At 37.1% G+C, this 19,809-nt stretch overlaps 1 protein-coding gene across 2 annotated transcripts in view; it reads right to left on the bottom strand.

Moving 5' to 3' along the window:
• Positions 1-19,809, bottom strand: part of TRIM33 (tripartite motif containing 33) — a gene marked incomplete at its 5' end in the record, with an annotated part of 141,231 nt that overhangs the window by 8,827 nt on the left and 112,595 nt on the right. For both annotated transcript variants that reach the window (XM_082650025.1, XM_082650026.1), the window contains 6 exons: positions 319-668; positions 2,087-2,246; positions 4,782-4,845; positions 6,288-6,420; positions 14,989-15,189; positions 19,458-19,622. In XM_082650025.1, coding sequence (XP_082506151.1) covers positions 319-668; positions 2,087-2,246; positions 4,782-4,845; positions 6,288-6,420; positions 14,989-15,189; positions 19,458-19,622 — 1,073 coding nt within the window. The remainder of the gene's footprint in view (positions 1-318; positions 669-2,086; positions 2,247-4,781; positions 4,846-6,287; positions 6,421-14,988; positions 15,190-19,457; positions 19,623-19,809) is intronic.

Raw genomic sequence — 19,809 nt, 5'->3', positions numbered from 1 at the left:
TGATGGCAATAGATTAAAAAATTATCTTCAAGAGGAAATCAACTAAGTTTCTCAATACCCTAGTCTCTTGCACCTCATAATTTACAGGTTTATCTAATTTGCTTATATTAAGTATAAATTGAAGGCCAAGAAATAGTCTATTTTTTTTAACATTAATGCACAACTTAGATCTTGCACATTTCTTCATTCAGCTGTTAATTTCTCTAGAAGGTAATGGAGTAATAGGCAGTCATTAAGAAGGCTATCTGCCCTGAATAATTTTGTTACTTCTTTAGCTTATAAAAATAAACAACAAAAAATCAGTTATTTCACTTGTACCTTGGAAAGCTAAGAAGTGTTGGAACATGACAAGTTAGATGAAAGACCTTTGGACATTTTTCACAGCACAAGAGATCCCCTCCATTTTGGCAAACGGCACACCAATCTTCATTTGGGTCATCATCTTTGCTGCTGCCATCTCCTCCAATCCTTGTCGACCTGTGCATGAGACTTCGAACTGGGGACTTTCCATTAACAAGGCTGTTGAGCCCTGACTGTTTGCAGCTTTCATTCACATCTGTAGGTTCAGTTTTCACGTGGTTTTCCAGGCCTGCTAATGCGTCCAACTCACTCTCTAGATGCAGGCTAGTTGAAAGAGGTGGTGTCAAGCTACTCTCAGGACTGCTCAACTAAAACAAAGCAAGGACAAATTCTTGAAGAAACATTTAATCCATACTGTTCGTAGTGTGTGCGTGCATGCATGTGTGTCTCTGTGTGTTTAAAGTTTTGTCAACATGTATATACAACATGATATACTGACATAACTTAAAATTATTTTGGAATTTACTATTATTTATTATAAAATTATTTGAAATCATATTAGTAACATAAAAGAATGAAAATAACCCCGAAGTTATTCAGGCATGTTAATGTATGATTTTAGGGAGCAGTCTCTGTAATATTGGTTCACTTGGATAATAAAGGAATTAATTAAACTGTTAAGCACATTGATTGGGAAGTGAGCATAGGGTTATACTTTTCCTGTAGAGAGCTGACTATGATACACTATTTTTCACTCAACAATCTGTCTCATAGCTTTTTCTTCCCCTTTATATTGGCTTTTTTAACCGTTTCTTTTAATTGAAGTATAGTTAATTCACAATGTTGTTAGTTACAGGTGTACAGCAAATTGATTCAGTTATATATATATGTGTGTATATATACACACACACACACACTTTTTTTTCAGATTCTTTTCCATTATAGCTTATTACAAGATATTGAATATAGTTCACTGTACTACACAGTAGGTCCTTATTGTCACATAGCTTTTGAAAAGCGTTTTGAAATATTCTTCTGCCCACTTATCATTCTACTAATATAGGAAGATTGTGACAATGTAAAATCTTTCACCACCATTTTGCACTGTTTTTTGGGGGTACTTTCCAAACCAAGTTCTGAGTGAAGAGATAACAGTACTCTCTAAATCTACATAGTTGAAATTTCTATGTGCCAACCACGTAGAAAATGAGACATAAGTGTAGGTAGGAAGAAAAAACCAAGATCAAAATTTCTAAATAAGGAGGGACTTGGGCCTTCCTTCATTCTATACTATAAATTTTATAAAATGTTCTAGCTGAGGAATTCTAAAATGGTTAATAATTCATAAGCCAAAGGCAATCTTCTCATCACAAAACTCTGTGAGCATTAAACTTCTTTCATGTCAGCGGTCGTAATCCTGAGCTCACTGGTCCAGGGAAAATAGCCAAGGATTTTTCCAGCTTGAGACTGAATGTGACTATTGAAATTATTAATAAATTTAGAACAAGCTAGAACCCAATTTAGAATCATGGCAAAAATAATGACCGATTACAAACTAAAAGTTGAAATGAGTCCTTAATACAAGTAAGTCTTTTCTCATCAATTACAGTTGACACTTAGATGAAAAAAGTCAGTTAGAAAAAGAGATATCTGGGTTATACCACGTATAAAAATTCAAAAATGAATACAGGTCCACAGGACCACTAACCAGACTAATACATGCAGAGATGGAAGAATCAGTGAAGTGACCTCCTTAAATTCCTGACAGATTCCACTGGGAACTTACCATGCAGGCACTCCTCCTGCCATCCTCTGTCTTTTCCTGTTTCACAGCTCCTGAAAAGCTACATATTTCATCTTCAGTGCCAGGTTCTTGCTTGACCTTCACTTGATCAGACTTGAAACTAAGACTTGTCTTCTCAGCAGTTCTTCCTGACGACCCACAGCTAACAAAAACAACAAATAAAGGTCACATATGTTTGACTGTATGGTGTACATAAAAACAATTATATGAAAAGCTTGTTAAGTTATATGAAATGTTCATTAAACTGAAAACAATTTATTAACTTTATAGCAGATAAGGATACTTCATAAAGCAATTAAAAGGAGTGTATTATAAACTTGGCTTCAAATTTTTAAAAAACGTAGGTCAAACTTTCAGAAGACCTGAAAAATACATTTTATGGTCTGAGGCACTTACACTACATCATTTAAGGAATCTAGTAAACAATCATTTGTCTAGGCTATTAGTATAGTGATTGTTTCTCTCTCTATATATAAGACGTTTAAATTCTTCTCTACCCCCAAACATCTGAAGGAAACCTCAATAACAGTGGTTCATGAAGTGTCCTCAAAGGAATCACTGTTTCAGCTTTTGAGTCCTTATCTGAATTAATGGGATAACAGCCTAAGAGGACAGGTACATGACTAATTGGTTCTATCTAGTCCACAAAGCAAAACCACTGGTAAGAGAAGTGAATAACTAAGACTGTATTACTGTCGAAAATGAAAACCTTTTTCACTCAATTTGTACTTTTCTTTAAAACTACTGATTATTGAAAGTATAATTTAAAAGCCAAGCAAGTATATAATATAGAACCAAATGCATACACACATATATATACAAATACAGAACATTCATATATCTGAAATAAAATCTTTCTTACATTGCACTAAATTATTCAAACTAAAGAATAAAAATCAGTCGACATTTATTACATTTACCTTTAACACACACACACACTCTTTCCACACTACCATTTCTTTTTCTTAACTCTTTTATTTTTTTAAAACATTTATTTATTTATTATTTATTTAATTTATTTTTGGCTTCCTTGAGTGTTAGCTGCGGTACACGGGATCTTTCGTTGTGGCGAGCAGGCTCTTCGTTGCAGTGCACAGGCTTCTCCCTAGTTGGGGCGCACAGGCTTCAGGACACGTGGGCTCTGTAGTTTGCAGCACACAGGCTCTCTAGTTGAAGCACACGAACTCAGTAGTTGCGGCACGCAGGCTTAGTTGCCCCACGGCATGTGGGATCTTAGTTCCCTGACCAGGGATCAAACCCGCGTCCCCTGCATTGTAAGGCAGATTCTTTACCACTGGACCACCAGGGAAATCCCCCACACTACCATTTCTTAGCTCTCTGTCCACCAAAAAGGCATAAGAAACCATGAACAATTCAGTAGCAGTGAGTGCCCCTAGTACCCAGAAGATTGTCTTGAAGCACCATTTCCCCACTAACATGACCAGGATTTCCTAGAGAAATTTCTGATTTCAGGCCTGAGGCAAGAAATGTACAAGATGAACCAGGAACATCAGGACAGGAAACAAGAATGCTTTCAACAACTACTGGGGTTATAGCAGAAGAACTATGAAGCCAACTTGGAAAAGTTCTGATAGGACAAATATGGAACAATTTAAGCATCAATAAAAATAACAATTATAATTTTAGAACATATAAAATATGTTTAAATATATAAGCCCATAAAGTTAATAACATTCATTGGTCACTGTTGGAGGGAGCTGGGAATCAACTCATTATTATAAAAATAGGTAAATAAAGAGAAAGAATCAATTTATTCTGCCATTCCCATAATCAAATAGCTGATGGCAGAAAATTTCTCTTTACAGAAGTATTCTAAACTAATATACAAAGAAGGTATGATACAATAATTAAAATATTTTTAAACTAGTAAAAAAAAAAAAAAAGAGCTAAGGCAATGATCATTAATGGGTGCTATCACAAAAGAATCAACAAAAGCGACCAGACATTTTGTGACCCTGAAAGAAGTACACATCACCACAATGAAGTATTCTCCCTACCTCTTTCCCTCAAATCAAACCTGAATCTAATCAAACCTCCCGATCTAAATACCAATATAGAGAAAAAAACAGAAGGTAGTGTATTTAAATGACAAGATGGGGAAATGAGGAAAACTCGGTAAGACAAACAATACATTTCTTCAACAAATACACTGAGTTTGACCTTGACATATGGGTTGATGGCAATGTATAGCGCCTATCTGAATCTGAGTCGAAGAAACAATTTAAAAAAAAAAAGCATTTATGAGAAAATCTGGGAAATCTGAACATTAACTAGAGCTCTACTGATGTTAGAGAGTTAGCTAGTAAATTTTTTTTTAGGTGTGATAATGGTTCCATAGTTATAAAACTTTTAAATCCTTAAAGTGATACATACTTAAAAGTGTATATATATACACTGAAGTGATACATATAGTGATATATACTGAAACAACCACAAGTAAAATGATAAAATGTCTGAGATTTATCTCAAAATAATTTAGAACGGGGGGAATGGGTAGGAGTATAGAAGAAATAAGACTGGTCATAACTTGATCATTGTTGAAGATGGGTGAAAAGTTTACGGGAGTTCATTATAATAGTCTACTTTTTAGAATACGTATTTGAAATTTTTCTTGATAAAAAGAAAAAATAAAGCTATTAATAATGTAAATACTCACCTGCCTCGACTACCAGTACTAGAAGTACTAGGGGGTCTCACAGGTGTGTGAGAATTGGATAAACCTGAAAAATAATAAGTCACAATGAATAACTATGCAGGTAAGAAAATTCAGAATTCTACCTACTAATTACAGAATTCAAGTATCATTATAAGGCAATTCAGCAATTCCTGGAAATCAGCCCTTGTCTTAGTCTCAAAGTCAAGGATTTCATGTGTTATTGTTGGCAGCTATCAATCAGTTTCTCTCAGCTGAGCCCAGATACCATTCTCAGAATCCTCTCAGAGCACCAATATTCAATCAATGGAAACTACCGTATCAAGAGAAAGCTATTTGCCGTCCCACGCATTTGGTAAATATCCTACCTAGATTCCTATTAATTATTCTTCCTTTTAAAAGTCCTGGAATACTTATATTAAACCTCAAAAATAATACGATGCAAAAAATGTATTAATGATACATCTCATGAAAAACCCACATTTAGAGCTGAACTACTCTTACTGTAGAAATAATGAGGTGGTATGTTTCAGTAAGAAACCATGAATATATCCCATAACCACTTCTGCACTGTCAATCTATTTGGAGATGCTTTAATCACTCATTCATGTAATAGCGTTAATAAAACTGGGATTTTGGAAGAGATCTATAGCTCAGGACCTGATTAGTCACATTTTAATAGTTTCCAGTAAATTTTAAGTTTTTAACTGCAAATTGAAAGTTCACTTGCCCTTCCTCAATTCTTGCTTTTTAAACAAATTTTCAATTTTTTCATTATTTAACAAAGTGTTTTAAACTTGGATTTAAACCAAAGAATTCTTCAAATGACAACATGTATTGTAAAATAGAAGACACAGAAATTAAATTCATCTACAAATCCAGCAAAAAACATGAATATAACTGGGGGTTGAGGGAGGGGTACATTAGAGTTCTGAACAGTGTACACTACAGATATATATTATTATTTCAGTTCGCTGAAGCTTGTCCACAGTATTGAAAGAAAAATAATTAGATCAGGAAAAAAAAATGTTACTGCAATGGTTAAGTTTATGTCTCAACTTGGCTAGAATATGGTACTCAGTTGTTTGGCCAAACACCAATCCAGATGCTGCTGCAATGGTATTTTTTAGATGTCACTGACACTTAAATCAGTAGACTCTGAGTAAAACATAACGAGGGTGGGCCTCTAATTAGTTGAAGACCTTAAGAGAAAAGACTGAGGTCCCCAGAGCAAGAAGGAATTTTGCCTCGATTCAAGACTAGCACCAATTCTTCCCTTTGTCTCCACCCTGCTAACTGCCCTGCAGGTTTCAGACTTGCCAGACCTAACAATCAAGTGGACCAATTAATTCCTTAACCTCTGTCACCTCTCTCTCTCTCTCTCTCTCTCTCTCTCCACACACACCCCTCTCCTATTGGTGCTATTTCTCTGGAGAACCCTAATACATATACCGAGAGATACTTTTTTAAGGTGTTAAAGAAATGAGACGGTACCTCAGTTGACTTTACCTGATGATCCTGGAGATAGGGCAGAGGGTCCTGGGGAGGGATTCATGGTGCTTGTGGGTTGTGGGGGTAGGTGACTGCCTGAGATGTATCTACTTAGTAGATTATCTAAACTACTTGAACCAGCATCTTCCAACTAAAGAAAAAGAACAAAAAGATAAATTTGCTTTGATTAAAGCAGAGGAGAAGTTACTAATTTCATTAGTATAATCATTTATGCTCACAGTTTACTAATAAGCAGATTACCTTATATCAAACTTGGCTTAATTGTTCCTTCCTTATGCTTCCTCGAGGACCCAAATAGTATATAGTTTATGTGAATATAGCTATAATTAATATGCTTCAATAAATGATTGGGAGCTCAAGACAAAACCCAATAACCCACTAAATCCTTTGTGTTTTACTATGAAAATACTTCTGACAGTCTTACATTTTTGCCTTTTTTCAAGGTTGATGCAGGATCCTGTTTTCAGCATCCTGCCCCTAGTATCAATATCCATGGTCCTGCCAGAATCATTCAACTAAACAGGTATCGAATAATGTCAGTACCTAACTTCAGTGCTTTGAAAAGTCTGTATACTCAACAGAAAGCCTTTAGCCTGGGATATAAGTTCCCTTATTACACACAAAAAAGCCGGCAGTCAACAGGAAAACTGAGCCCTTTTCGCACTTTATATGCAGAAGGTTAAAGCCAGAGGAGCTCGCACTGTGACTGCGAGCTGGTTCCCAATTTGAATATCAGTCCCCTGTTTTTAAACATCCCACCCACAATGAAGAACTGTGATGATGAAATGAGAAAATATTTATGTAAGAAATAGTAACAAACACTACTTAATTATGAAAATTACCTTAAGAAAAATATTACACTATTCCATATCAGAGATAGTTAAACTATTCTTACTTAACTGCTAATCTTCTTGCTTACTGATCTACTTTTACCCACACCTGCCTCTTTTAATCTTCTACTAGAGGCAAGATTACTTTTTAGGGAAATCTACTTCTCATTCAAAACAGAAAACTGCGGGACTTCCCGAGTGGTCCAATGGTTAAGAATTCGTCTTGCAATACAGAGGACGCCAGTTCGATACCTGGTTGGGGAACTAAGATCCCACATGGCGTGTGGCAACTAAGCCTGCTCACCGTGACTACAGAGCCCATGAGCTCTGGAGCCTGCATGCCACAACTAGAGAGCCTGCATGCCGCAACTACTGAGCCAGTGCAGTCTGGAGCCCAAGCACCACAACTAGAGGGAAGTCCGCGAACCACAACGGAAGATCCCACATGCCCCAACTAAGACCCAATGCAGCCAAAAATTAAATAAATAAATATATATTTTTTAAAAAACAGAAAACTGAACATATACATTTACTTCTCACTCTCCTCTCAAAATCACACTGATTTTCAAGGCTATAAAACAGGAAAGAATGGCATCAAAGCAGAAACTTTGAAGAAAACTATAGATACAAACCAAGGTAGGGCTGGATTGATATAAAAATGATCAGAATAAAGCAGCTCACAACACATTACAGGCAAGGGAGGACTCTCCTAAAGTAAATAGTTTTCATCAATATAAGTTGACCCTATCAGCAAAGTGGGTACAGAGGGAATGTACCTCAATATAATAAGGGCCATTTATGATAAGCCCACAGCTAACATGACACCTAACAGTGAAAAGCTGAAGAAGTGAAAGCTTCTCCTGTAAGATCAGGAACAAGACAAGGATGCCCACTCTCACCACTTTTATTCAACATAGTACTGGAAGTCCTAGCCAGAGAATTAGACAAGAAAAAGAAATAAAAGGAATCCAAATTGGAAAGAAAGAAATCAAACTGTCACTATTTGCAGATGACATGATATTATATATAGAAAATCCTAAAGACTCCACCAAAAAACTGTAAGAATAAATGAATTCAGTAAAGTTGCAAGACACAAAATCAATATATGAAAATCTACTGCATTTCTATATATTAATAATGAACTATCAGAAAGAGAAATTAAGAAAACAATCCCAGGACAGTTCCCTGGTGGTCTAGTGGTTAGGATGCCAGGCTTTCACTACCAGGCCCAGGTTCAACCCCTGGTCAGGGAAATGAGATTCTGCAAGCCATGCGGTGTGGCCAAATAAAGCGCATCATACACACACACACAGAAAAAGAGAAAGAAAAAAAGAAAACAATTCCATTTAAAATCATATGAAAAAGCATAAACCAGAAATAAATTTAACCAAGGAGGTCAAAGATATCTACACTGAAAACTGTAAAACACTGATAAAAGAAACTGAAGAAGATACATGTAAGGATACTCTGGGCTCATGGATTAGAAAAATTAATATTGTTAAAATGTCCACAATACCCAAAGCAATCTACAGATTCAATGCAATCCCTATCAAAATTCCAATGGCATTTTTCACAGAAATAGAACAATCCTATAATTTCTGTGGAACCACAAAAAAACCCAAACAGCCAAAGAAATCTTGAGAAAGAAGAAAGCTGGAAGCATCACAGGCCAGGATATGAAACTATATTACAAAACTACAGTAATCAAAACAGTATGGTGTCGGCATAAAACCAGACATGCAGATCAATGGAACAAAATAAAAAGGCCAGAAATAAACCTACACCTATATGGTCAGTTAATTTAAGACAAAGAAGCCAAGAATATACAAAGGGGAAAGGACAGTCTCTTCAATAAACAATGTTGGACAGTTGGAAAACTGGACAGCCACATGCAAAAGAATGGAATCAGACTACTATCTTACACATACACAGAAATCAACTCAAAATGGATTAAAGAACTGAAATATAAGACCTGAAACCATAAAACTTCTAGAAGAAAACATAGGCAGTAAGCTCCTGGACGCTGATCTTGGGAATCATCTTTTGGATCTGATTCCAAAAGCAAAAATAAACAAGTGGAACTACATCAAACTAAAGAGCTTTTGCACAGCAAAGGAAACCATCAACAAAATGAAACTTACTGAATGAGAGAAAATATTCACAAATCATATATCTGATAAAGGGTTAATATCCAAAATACATAAAGAACTCATACAACTCAATAGCAAAAAATCAAACAATTCAGGGACTTCCCTGGAGTCCAGCGGTTAAGACTCCGTGCTTCCACTGCAGAGGGTGGGGATTCAACCCCTGGCTGGGGAACTAAGATCCTGCATGCTGCAAGGCACAGCCAAAAAAACAAAACAAAAAACCCGCAAACAACCCAATTAAAAATTGGGCAGAGGGACTTCCCTGGTGGTCCAGTGGTAGAGAAACCACCTTCCACTGCAGGGGACGCAGGTTCAATCCCCGGTCGGGGAACTAAGATCCCACATGTCGCGGAGCAACTAAGCCCGCGCAACACAACCACTGAGCTCATGCACCTCAACGAGAGACCGGGCACGCTGCAAACTACAGAGCCCTCGCACTCTGGACCCTTTGCATCACAAGCACAGAGCCCACGTGCCCTGGAGCCTGCAGGCCACAACTAGAGAGAGAAAACCCACAAGCCACAACTAGAGAGAAGCCCACACACCACAACAAAGAACCTGTGCCACAACGAAAGATCCCGTGTGCCACAACTAAGACCCAACACAGCCAAAAAAAAAAAAAAAGGGCAGAGAATCTAAATAGACATTTTTCCAAAGAAGACATAGAGATGACCAGCAGTTACATGCAAAGGTGCACAACATCACTAATCATCAGGGAAATGAAAATCAAAACCACGACAAGCTATCACCTCACCCCAGTTAGAATGGCTATTAAAAAGACAAGAGATAACAGGTGTTGGTAAGGATGTAGAGAAAAAGGAACCTTGTGCACTGTAGTGGTAATGTAAATTGGTACATCCACTATGGAAAACAGTATAGAAATTTCTTAAAAAATTAAAAATAGAACTGTCATATGATCCAGCAATTCCACTCCCGGGTATTTATATGAAGGAAAAAAAAAAAAGAAACAAAAACACTAATTTAAAAAAAAATTTTTATTTATGTTTTTGGCTGCACTGCATGGCATGCAAGATCTTAGTTCCCAGACCAAAGGTCAATCCCATGCCCCCTGCAGTGGAAGTACAGAGTCTTAACCACTGGACCGCCAGGGAAGTCCCCCAAAACACAAATTTGAAACATATATGCACCCCCATGTTCACTGCAACATTATTTATAATAACAAAGTTATGGAAGCAACCTAAGTGTCCATCAACAGATGAACAGATAAAGCTACAGCTGAATGAATAAAGAATATGTGCTATATCTATATACACAATGGAATATTAGCCATAAAAAAAAGGAAATCTTGTCATTTGTGACAATATGGATGGACCTGAAGGCATTAAGCTAAGTGAGATAAGTCAGACAGAGAAAGACAAATACCACATGATCTCAGTTATATGTGGAATTTAAAAACAAACAAACAAACATAGAATCAAGCTTGTAAATACAGAGATAGATCTGTGGTTGCCAGAGTTGGTAGGTGGGTGAAATGGGTGAAAGGAATCGAAAGGTACAAACTTCTAGTTATAAAATAAATCATAAGGAGGTAATGTACAGCATGGTGACTATAAGTAATACTCTACTGTATATCTGAAAGTTGTTAAGAGAGAAAAATCTTCAAAGCCCTCATCTCATACACACAAAATTTTTACACTATGTGTGGTGACTGATGTTAACTAGAATTATTGTGATAATCATTTTGCAATGTATGCAAATATCAAATTACTACGTTGAACAACTGAAATTAATATGTTACATGTCAATTATACCTCAATTTAAAAAAAGGTAAATAGGCCTTCCGCAGAAAAGCCCTTTAAAAACCTCATCTCAAAGACATAAAAGGCTAAAGGTGAGAGTTTGCCGTGGGCTAGCTAGAGGGACAATTAAGAGATATTAGGAGTTGCGCCAGCTCAGTGGTCAGAGCTACTGGCCAAGGATCCACTTGTAAGCTGTAACTACAGGAAAATCTCTAGCTGCAACTAGAGTTAACTAGAGGATTTGTGAAGAGGGGCAGTTCCTAACATGGGCCACAGATAAAATTTGCGCTATATCTCACCTAAACATAAAGGAGGAGAGGATGATTCAAAACAGACATGAAAGTCGCAAGTTACCTACTTCTACTCCCACTCCCACTCCTTTTATACTCTCCCACCTGCGATTTATATCTCTGGCCAGAGAGACAACACTAAGGCTACAAGAGTGGAAAGATTAGGAAGAAGCAAACCGCCAAGTACATAAAAGGGCTTCCCTGATGCCACTACAGCACCAACATGGAAATGCTAGCTGATTTACCTCGATATTTCACCAGACATGGATGAAGAGTCACTATATATAAAGTTACAAGTCTAACGGGAAAAATATTAATTCACATATTCATTAAACCAATGTTTTTTAAGCATCCTTAAATAACTGCATGGAATAGGTAAGTGTTATATAAATAACTTCTATGAATTCAAAGGAAAAAGACAATCCACAAAAAAATTCAAATAATCAATGAACCTGAGAAAAGATAACAAACCACATGAAAAAAAGAAATGTAAATGAAATAACCAAACATGATTTTTACCTATCATATTGGTAAAGATGGAAGACAGCCAGTACTGGGAACACAGTACAGAAATGGGTATTCTATAACATTTAAATTTACATGTGAATATCTGAAAGACACACATGGTTTTCCCAAGACTTCATATTATCCAGTATAGTATACAGATAAATTAAGTACATATTTTCCAAATACGGAAAATGGTTTACAAAGAATTTAATATATCATTAGAATACTACATCTATTAATTATAATCTAATCTGAACAGATTCTAATATTCATTTAGCTACTGAAAAAGTATTTAGGTTCGTCATGTATCCCCTAAAGGTCAAAATTACTACCACATATTATAACTCCACTGGAGATGGATAGTAGAGTGAAATAAAAAATAATTCAAGTTGAGAGAATTCTCTTTAAATCAACTTCTACTCTATACTGGATAGCTGTAATGATCAGTATTAAGATATATCAACAAATACCTGAAATTGCTTTGTATTTACTTCCTGTCTGCGTTGCATAGTTAATGCTACTTTGTCTGCTTCCTGTGTAACCTCCCCCAGGATTCTTTTCTTTTCACTATACCACGGAAACTACAGGATAGGAAAAAAAGTAGATGAATCTTCAAGAGACGATAGGTTTGCTTCCCTTTCTATTTTTGATTAATATGGTTAACTACTTCTTACTGTGGTTGTACTTTTGTGGTACCCACCTCTAATTGCTCTTAAAAGCAGGTGACAATAACGAGCGTTGGCAAGGATGTGGAAAAATTGAAATCCTCATACACTGACACTGTTGGTGGGAATGTAACATGGTGCACCCACTGTGGAAAAGAGTTTGGCAGTTCCTCAAAAACTTAAACATACAATATGACCCTGAAATTCCACTCCTAGAAATTTACATAGAGAACTGGTAACCTACAAGTTCACAAAAACTTACACACAAAAGTTCATAGCATTATTCCTAATAGCCAAGAAGTGGAAACCCAAATGTCCATCAACTGATGGATGGAGGAACAAATGTGGTATATTCACAGAATGGAATATTCAGCCATAAGAAGGAATTAAGTACTGATACATGCTTCAACGTGTTTAGACCTGATAAACATTATGCTAAGATAAAGAAGCCAGACACAAAAGACCACATATTGCATCATTCCATTCATACAAAATGTCCAGAATAGGCAAATCCATAAAAACAAAGTAAATCTGTGATTTCCAAGGGCTGGGAAAGAGGGGAATGGAGAGTGGACTGCAAATGGGTAGTTTCTTTCGGGGTGATGAAAATGTTCTGGAATTAGTCAGTGGTGATAGTTGCACCATGTTGTGAATATACTAAGAACCACTGACTGAATTGTATGTACATTTTTTAAAGTTGGATTTTATGGTACGTGAATTATATCTCAGTTTTTTAAAGGAGTCAATACTTTAATAAATCAGTAAATAAAAATAAGGTTAGGCATTATGTCTGCAAGGAAGAGAAGGTTCACAAGAGAAGGTATGGATTCTGCTCCTTCTACCCCACTTTAACTAAAGATGGGAGGGGATATATTCTGGAGCCTCTTGTTTTGATTTCAAAGTTCTCCTGGGAAAAGATGACAAGGAAGATCTAATAATGACCCATTTCCCTTATGATGTCCAGCTTTTCAAAGATGTGGAGCATCCATCCTTCCTCTATCTGCTCTCTGTGACAGTGGCCCTAGCAGATTATGTTAAGTTTGACATGAGCAACCTTTCTTTTCCCTTTGAAAGTTTCCTAAAAATTGGAACAAAGTCTTGTTTCTTTTTATCTTCAATGCCCAGGCACTTTAGCATGGAGTGCTTAGTAAAACTTAAATGACTCCTTTAATACTGTACCTACCTCTCTCTGGTTGCCCAAAGGCCCTTAATACTCTACCTTTCCAGGCCTATGACTCAAACCACCTCCTTGCTATCTCTATGGACAGAAGTGGGGAGAGAACTGGACTTTCTCAGTTCAGTAATCAGGAGCTGGGCTTTGAATTCCAACTTACCCATTTACTGGGTGACACTGAGAAAGTCACTAACCATTCTTACTCTCTTCCATGAAATAGGGATATTATATATCATATGAGATGATTTCAAGCATTAAACTGAAAGTTTATAAATTATAAGCGTACAACTTATAAATTTTACTTCTTATTGATATATTCCAAAATTTTCCATTCTATATAGTAGTCTAGTACTCTCAACACCACTACAGGGGCTTCCCTGGTGGCACAGTGGTTAAGAATCCGCCTGCCAATGCAGGGGACACGTGTTCAATCCCTGGTCCGGGAAGATCCCACATACCACAGAGCAAGTAAGCCCGTGCGCCACGACTACTGAAGCCCACGCACGCCACCAACTACTGAAGCCCGCGAACCTAGAGCCCATGCTCCGCAACAAGAGAAGCCACCGCAGTGAGAAGCCTGCGCACCGCAACGAAGAGTAGAGAGTCACGGGTCCTAGTGTCTTAGTAATTTCACTGCTCCTTGCTCCCATGGTGACCCCTGACTCTGAATAACTCATACAATGCTTGAAATGACCCAGTACAACCTTCAAGTTTTATATTTACATTTAAAAATAAAATGCTTCTAATTCAAACGAATTTATGAAATTTCAGAGGGCACTGAATGATATTTTTCTTCAGGAAAACGTTACAGGTGAAAGGGACAAGACAGCTCAGAGGCCCTTCCCATTCATCTTCTACTCCTCATTATTACTTCCTCTCTCAGTATACACCCCCCCTCCCCACCCCCCCGCCACATGCCTAATATCTAGACCTTCCAATCTCTTCCTTTCTCAGTCCAACCTGTTTGCACCGGGGGTTGACTATCCCTTTTGTACCTAACAGAAGACTGACAAAAATTTAACTGTATTTTGGTACTGGGTCTCCTCTCTGGATCTAAACCTTCATCAGAAGTGCTTCATTTAACACAAAGTTTGCCTGCTGGCAGACAGATCAGCAAAGCTGACACTCTGTAGCTTTAAAATACTGAGGAGTGTTAGTTTTAGCACACATAACTTTTTAAAATTCAAATTATTTATACTCTACTTTTTGGAAATTTCAAAAAGAATACTGCTCCTGAATTAAAAAAAACAAAAACAACCAGAAATATATACTCTAAGTCCCTAATTAACACAAGGTTTTAAATCTCTCACTCAAATACAAACCTGTATGGGTGGAATATCTGGCAGCGACGGAAGGTTTTCTGGATTGGTAACTGAAGGAATTAGTTCTATTGCTGTAACAGATGGGCTGGTGGGACCTCGATTTGCATTTGCCATAGTAGCTGTAGTAGGGCTGGTTGGATTGACTGGGTTGTTGTGCACCGACACAACAGGAAAGGGTCCAGCATGCCCTGGGTTTGAGTGCTGTTAGGAAAAAAGATGTTATCATTACTTGATCTGCCAGGATATCCAAATATGAACAATACCTTGACAACAAGTTTCAGTTTAGGAAGGATACACAAGTTCAGAGTTTGATACCTGTGGCTGAGAGACAAAGAAGTAGGCCCTCTCAAACTTATGCAGGAAAAAAAAAATTCAAACTTATCATTTTTCTACTCATTTTTGTGTAGTATTTAGAAAAAAAACAGACTTGCCAATAACTGTACCCTGTCAGACTGGTGATATGATTTTACTTCATAACAAAGATATATATAAATAGATGATCTGGAAGCCCATAGTTTTCAAACATCAGACCAGGAAAGCCACTGTTGTGCCTATATTTCACTTTGACACTTCCGTCTTTTTTAAAATAAAAATAATTAATTGTATAATTGTGTATTATGTAACTGATATGGTAGAAAGAACAATGAATTTACAAATGGAAACGTGGTATCAATTCCTGACTCTTAATACTATGTGACTTTAGGCCAAATCACAATCTTGGTAATTTAGAAATGTGGATAATGATGAATGAAAATGGATACCTGCCTTTATGAGGAGTGTTATGAGGATCATTTAAGACAGTACACAGACTAAAATCTTTGGGAAATAAATTACTATACACATACAAATCATCTGAAGTATTTAAAAACTTAAAATTCTAACATCCAGTGACTTCTGTAGGAGCCCGAAAGTCTAAGGACAATGTTCTGAGATGGTTGGTTAATCCAATTATGTAGCTTCTGCACCTTTCCAAACGGTGTACCTCTCCCCTGGTAATACTTGAAGGCTTTCCAAGTACACTAAGGGGTACATGGGTATGTGAATACTTTTAAGGAAATTAAAGTCTAGATAGTCGACCTTCATATATACTTTTTTCCTGAAGAAAACCAAATTTACCTAAGAATGTGCCATGGTCTGTGAGTTCTTTTTTCCAACTACTTCTTTCACAACTGCCCTTCTCCTCCAAAAATAAAATACAAAACAACACATCTTTAACTCATGCCCAATCTTATCTAGCATATTGCCCCAGGGTGAAAAACAAAACAAACAAAAAATCTCCTGAAGAGACAGACAAAGGTACAGTTGAAAATAAAGGTGTCAAGTTGCTGACAAAGTGCCTGGCTCTGAAACCTGGGTAATCGTTGAGTGGGTTCTGATACTTGGTGATCAACAAAAACAAAGAAAGACCTGAAGAAGTTGTCAACTGATAAAAAAAAGATTTTAAAAATCGTTTTGAATTCCCAGATACCAATTTTTGTGAACAAGTTTCCTGAGCATCACATGAAAACAATAACACAAAAAAACTAGTAATAAAAATCGGCGTTGAATTCTGACTTACTCTAACAGTACAAGGTAACAGACATACAAACAGGCATACGTGAAGGAAGGGGAAAGGCTCCATGTATCTAATAAGAAATGTATATCTAAAAGAATTTTATTTTTGTTTCCTAATAATCTTAAACCATGTAAATATATTTAAACAACTGTATAGGAATAATTGTAATGAAAATTTGGTCTAAAGAAAAAGTTTTAAAGTTTAATAACTGCATTATAAACTGGAAATTTAAGAATTTTCAAATTGCAACAGACATCTTTTCAGCAGAAAATTGCAACAAACTGATTCACAAGTCTATCAAACTTGTGACTATCTTAAATATGTATCTTAAATATATTAAGATAAAATTCTGTAAAAGTAGAACAGAAATTCAAGTCCATGGGGAAAAGGGAGTATATAATTTTGACTTTGAAAAAAGAACTTGCCTCTGTATTTGGGACTCCAGTGGATCCACTTAGAAGAATAATGTAAGGGTTTTACTTTACAATGTCAATATTTATACAACACAATATGCTAAACAGTATGTCCTTTGCAACTATTTAAACTTAAACTTGTAATGGAAGTTTTAAATGTCAACCTTCAAATGTGAGGGAGTGTGTATTTTTCAAAAGTCTTTCTGGAGGTAACTGGGCCAAAAAATTGAAGGATCGCTAATCTAGGACTTCAGTATGCAGATCGATCTGAGTCAGTAAAAGTTCACACATTTATGAGTACTCCCCTCCTGGAAATTTTGATTCAGTGGATATGGTTCAGAATCTATTTCAGACATGGTGCCCCAGTCATTCTGATGGTCTTTAAATCATGCTTTGAGAAACATCACTCTGACAATTATAAAATGACCTTTAGTTTTTATATAACTAGAAATCCTGTGCAAAAGTAGCCTCATATTTATAATCATACCTCCTATACAAATATAATCTACTATTCAAGCAAAGATCAGAAAACATGCCTCTAAACACACTTATTTTTAAGAGTAGGTATATCCATCCTAAAAGGAACAATACTGAGTGAAGAGAAAAAAAAAAGTCAAAATGTCACATTAAAAGAGCAGAGGAACAATTTTAGGAAATTAAAGTTTTAATCTTAATTCTACCATTGTCTCTTATGATTGTGGGTACATAACAAGCTCCTTTGTTTTGCACTTCTCTAAATGAATTGGTTGGACTAGGTCAGAGATTCTCAACCCAAAGTATACAATGGGTTTAATGACATCAAAGAAACTCTTAAAATTTAATAAAAAATTAGACATTTCTCCAAAGAAGACATACGGATTTCCAACAAACACATGAAAAGATGCTCAACATCACTAATCATTAGAGAAATGCAAATCAAAACCACAATGAGGTATCACCTCACACTGGTCAGAATGGCCATCATCAAAAAATCTACAGGGCTTCCCTGGTGGCGCAGTGGTTGAGAGTCCGCCTGCCGATGCAGGGGACACGGGTTCGTGCCCCAGTCTGGGAAGATCCCACATGCCGCGGAGCGGCTGGGCCCATGAGCCATGGCCGCTAAGCCTGCGCGTCCAGAGCCTGTGCTCTGCAACGGGAGAGGCCACAACAGTGAGAGGCCCGCGTACTGCAAAAAAAAAAAAAAAAAAAAATCTACAAACAATAAATGCTGGAGAGGATGTGGAGAAAAGGGAACCCTCCTGTACTGCTGACGGGAATGTAAATAGATATAGCCACTATGGAGAAGAGTATGGAGGTTCCTTAAAAAATGAAAAATAGGGCTTCCCTGGTGGCGCAGTGGTTGAGAGTCTGCCTGCTAGTGCAGGGCACATGGGTTCGAACCCTGGTCTGGGGGGATCCCGTGTGCCGCGGAGTGGCTGGGCCCGTGAGCCACAACTACTGAGCCTGCGCGTCTGGAGCCTGTGCTCTGCAATGGGAGAGGCCGCGATGGTGAGAGGCCCGCGCACCGCGATGAAGAGTGGCCCCCGCTTGCCGCAACTAGAGAAAGCCCTTGCACAGAAACGAAGACCCAACACAACAAAAATAAATTAATTAAAAAAACAAACAAACAAACAAAAAACCGAAAAATAGAACTACCATATGATCCAGCAATCCAACTACTGGGCATATACCCTGAGAAAACCATAATTGAAAAAGAGTCATGTACCACAATGTTCACTGCAGCACTATTTACAACAGCAAGGACATGGAAGCAAACTAAATGTCCATCGACAGATGAACAGATAAAGAAGATGTGACACACACATACAATGGAATATTACTCAGCCATAAAAAGGAACAAAATTGAGTTATTTGTAGTGAGGTGGATGAAGTCTGTATGAGTCTGTTGTACAGAGTGAAGTAAGTCAGAAAGAGAAAAACAAATAGCATATGCTAACGCATACACATGGAATCTAAAAAAACAGTACTGACGAACCTAGTGGCAGGGCAGGAATAAAGATGCAGATATAGAGAATGGACTTGAGGACACGGCAGGGTTGGGGGGGGAAGCTGTGATGAAGTGAGAGAGTAGCACTGACATATATACACTACCAAATGCAAAATGAATGGCTAGTGGGAAGCAGCCGCATAGCACAGGGAGATCAGCTCAGTGCTTTGTGACCACTTAGGGGACCACTTTGTGACCACTGTGGGATAGGGAGGGTGGGAGGGAGGCTCAAGAGGACAGGATATGGAGATATATGTATACATATAGCTGATTCACTGTGTTGTACAGCAGAAACTAACACAACATTGTAAAGCAATGATCTAATGAAGATGTGAAAAAAGAATTTAATAAAAATTGTACGTGTATTTTTCTGGGACAAGAAGATACACAGCATTAATCAAATTCTCAAACGTATCAATGACCACCCCTCCCTCCACCCCACAACTGATTAAGAAAACTGTTGTCTTTTAGTTTTAAAATTATATGATTCTTACAAATGGAACTCTAGGCATACTTGTCTTTGGAGGTGTGGCTGCATCATGGAATACTGAGGGCCACTGTGCCTGGGTATCCCTGGTATTCGGGCAGCATTCTGAGCCAATCTCATCTGATGGGCTTGGAAAGCTCCACAGTTCATGTTGCCTCTTTGCATTGCTTGCACACTGATCAATCTTGGAGGCTGCAAAAGGCAGAAATTGCCATTTATGTAATAATATTTATAAATTTATCTTTCAATTATAAAACGTTATGATAAGAATACTTTTGTCAGGATAGAAGGGCATAAAGTAAAAAGTGTAAGTCATTTTCCTCATCTCTTACCCCAATCTCCTTCTCTCAGTATATGTGTGTTTTAAAGCCTATCAGCA

The sequence above is a fragment of the Grampus griseus genome (genome assembly GCF_964374135.1).
Source record: "Grampus griseus genome assembly, chromosome: 1".
NCBI lineage: Eukaryota > Metazoa > Chordata > Mammalia > Artiodactyla > Delphinidae > Grampus > Grampus griseus.
Note: the sequence above shows the minus strand (reverse complement) of the source record. Positions and strands in the feature narration are given on the sequence as shown.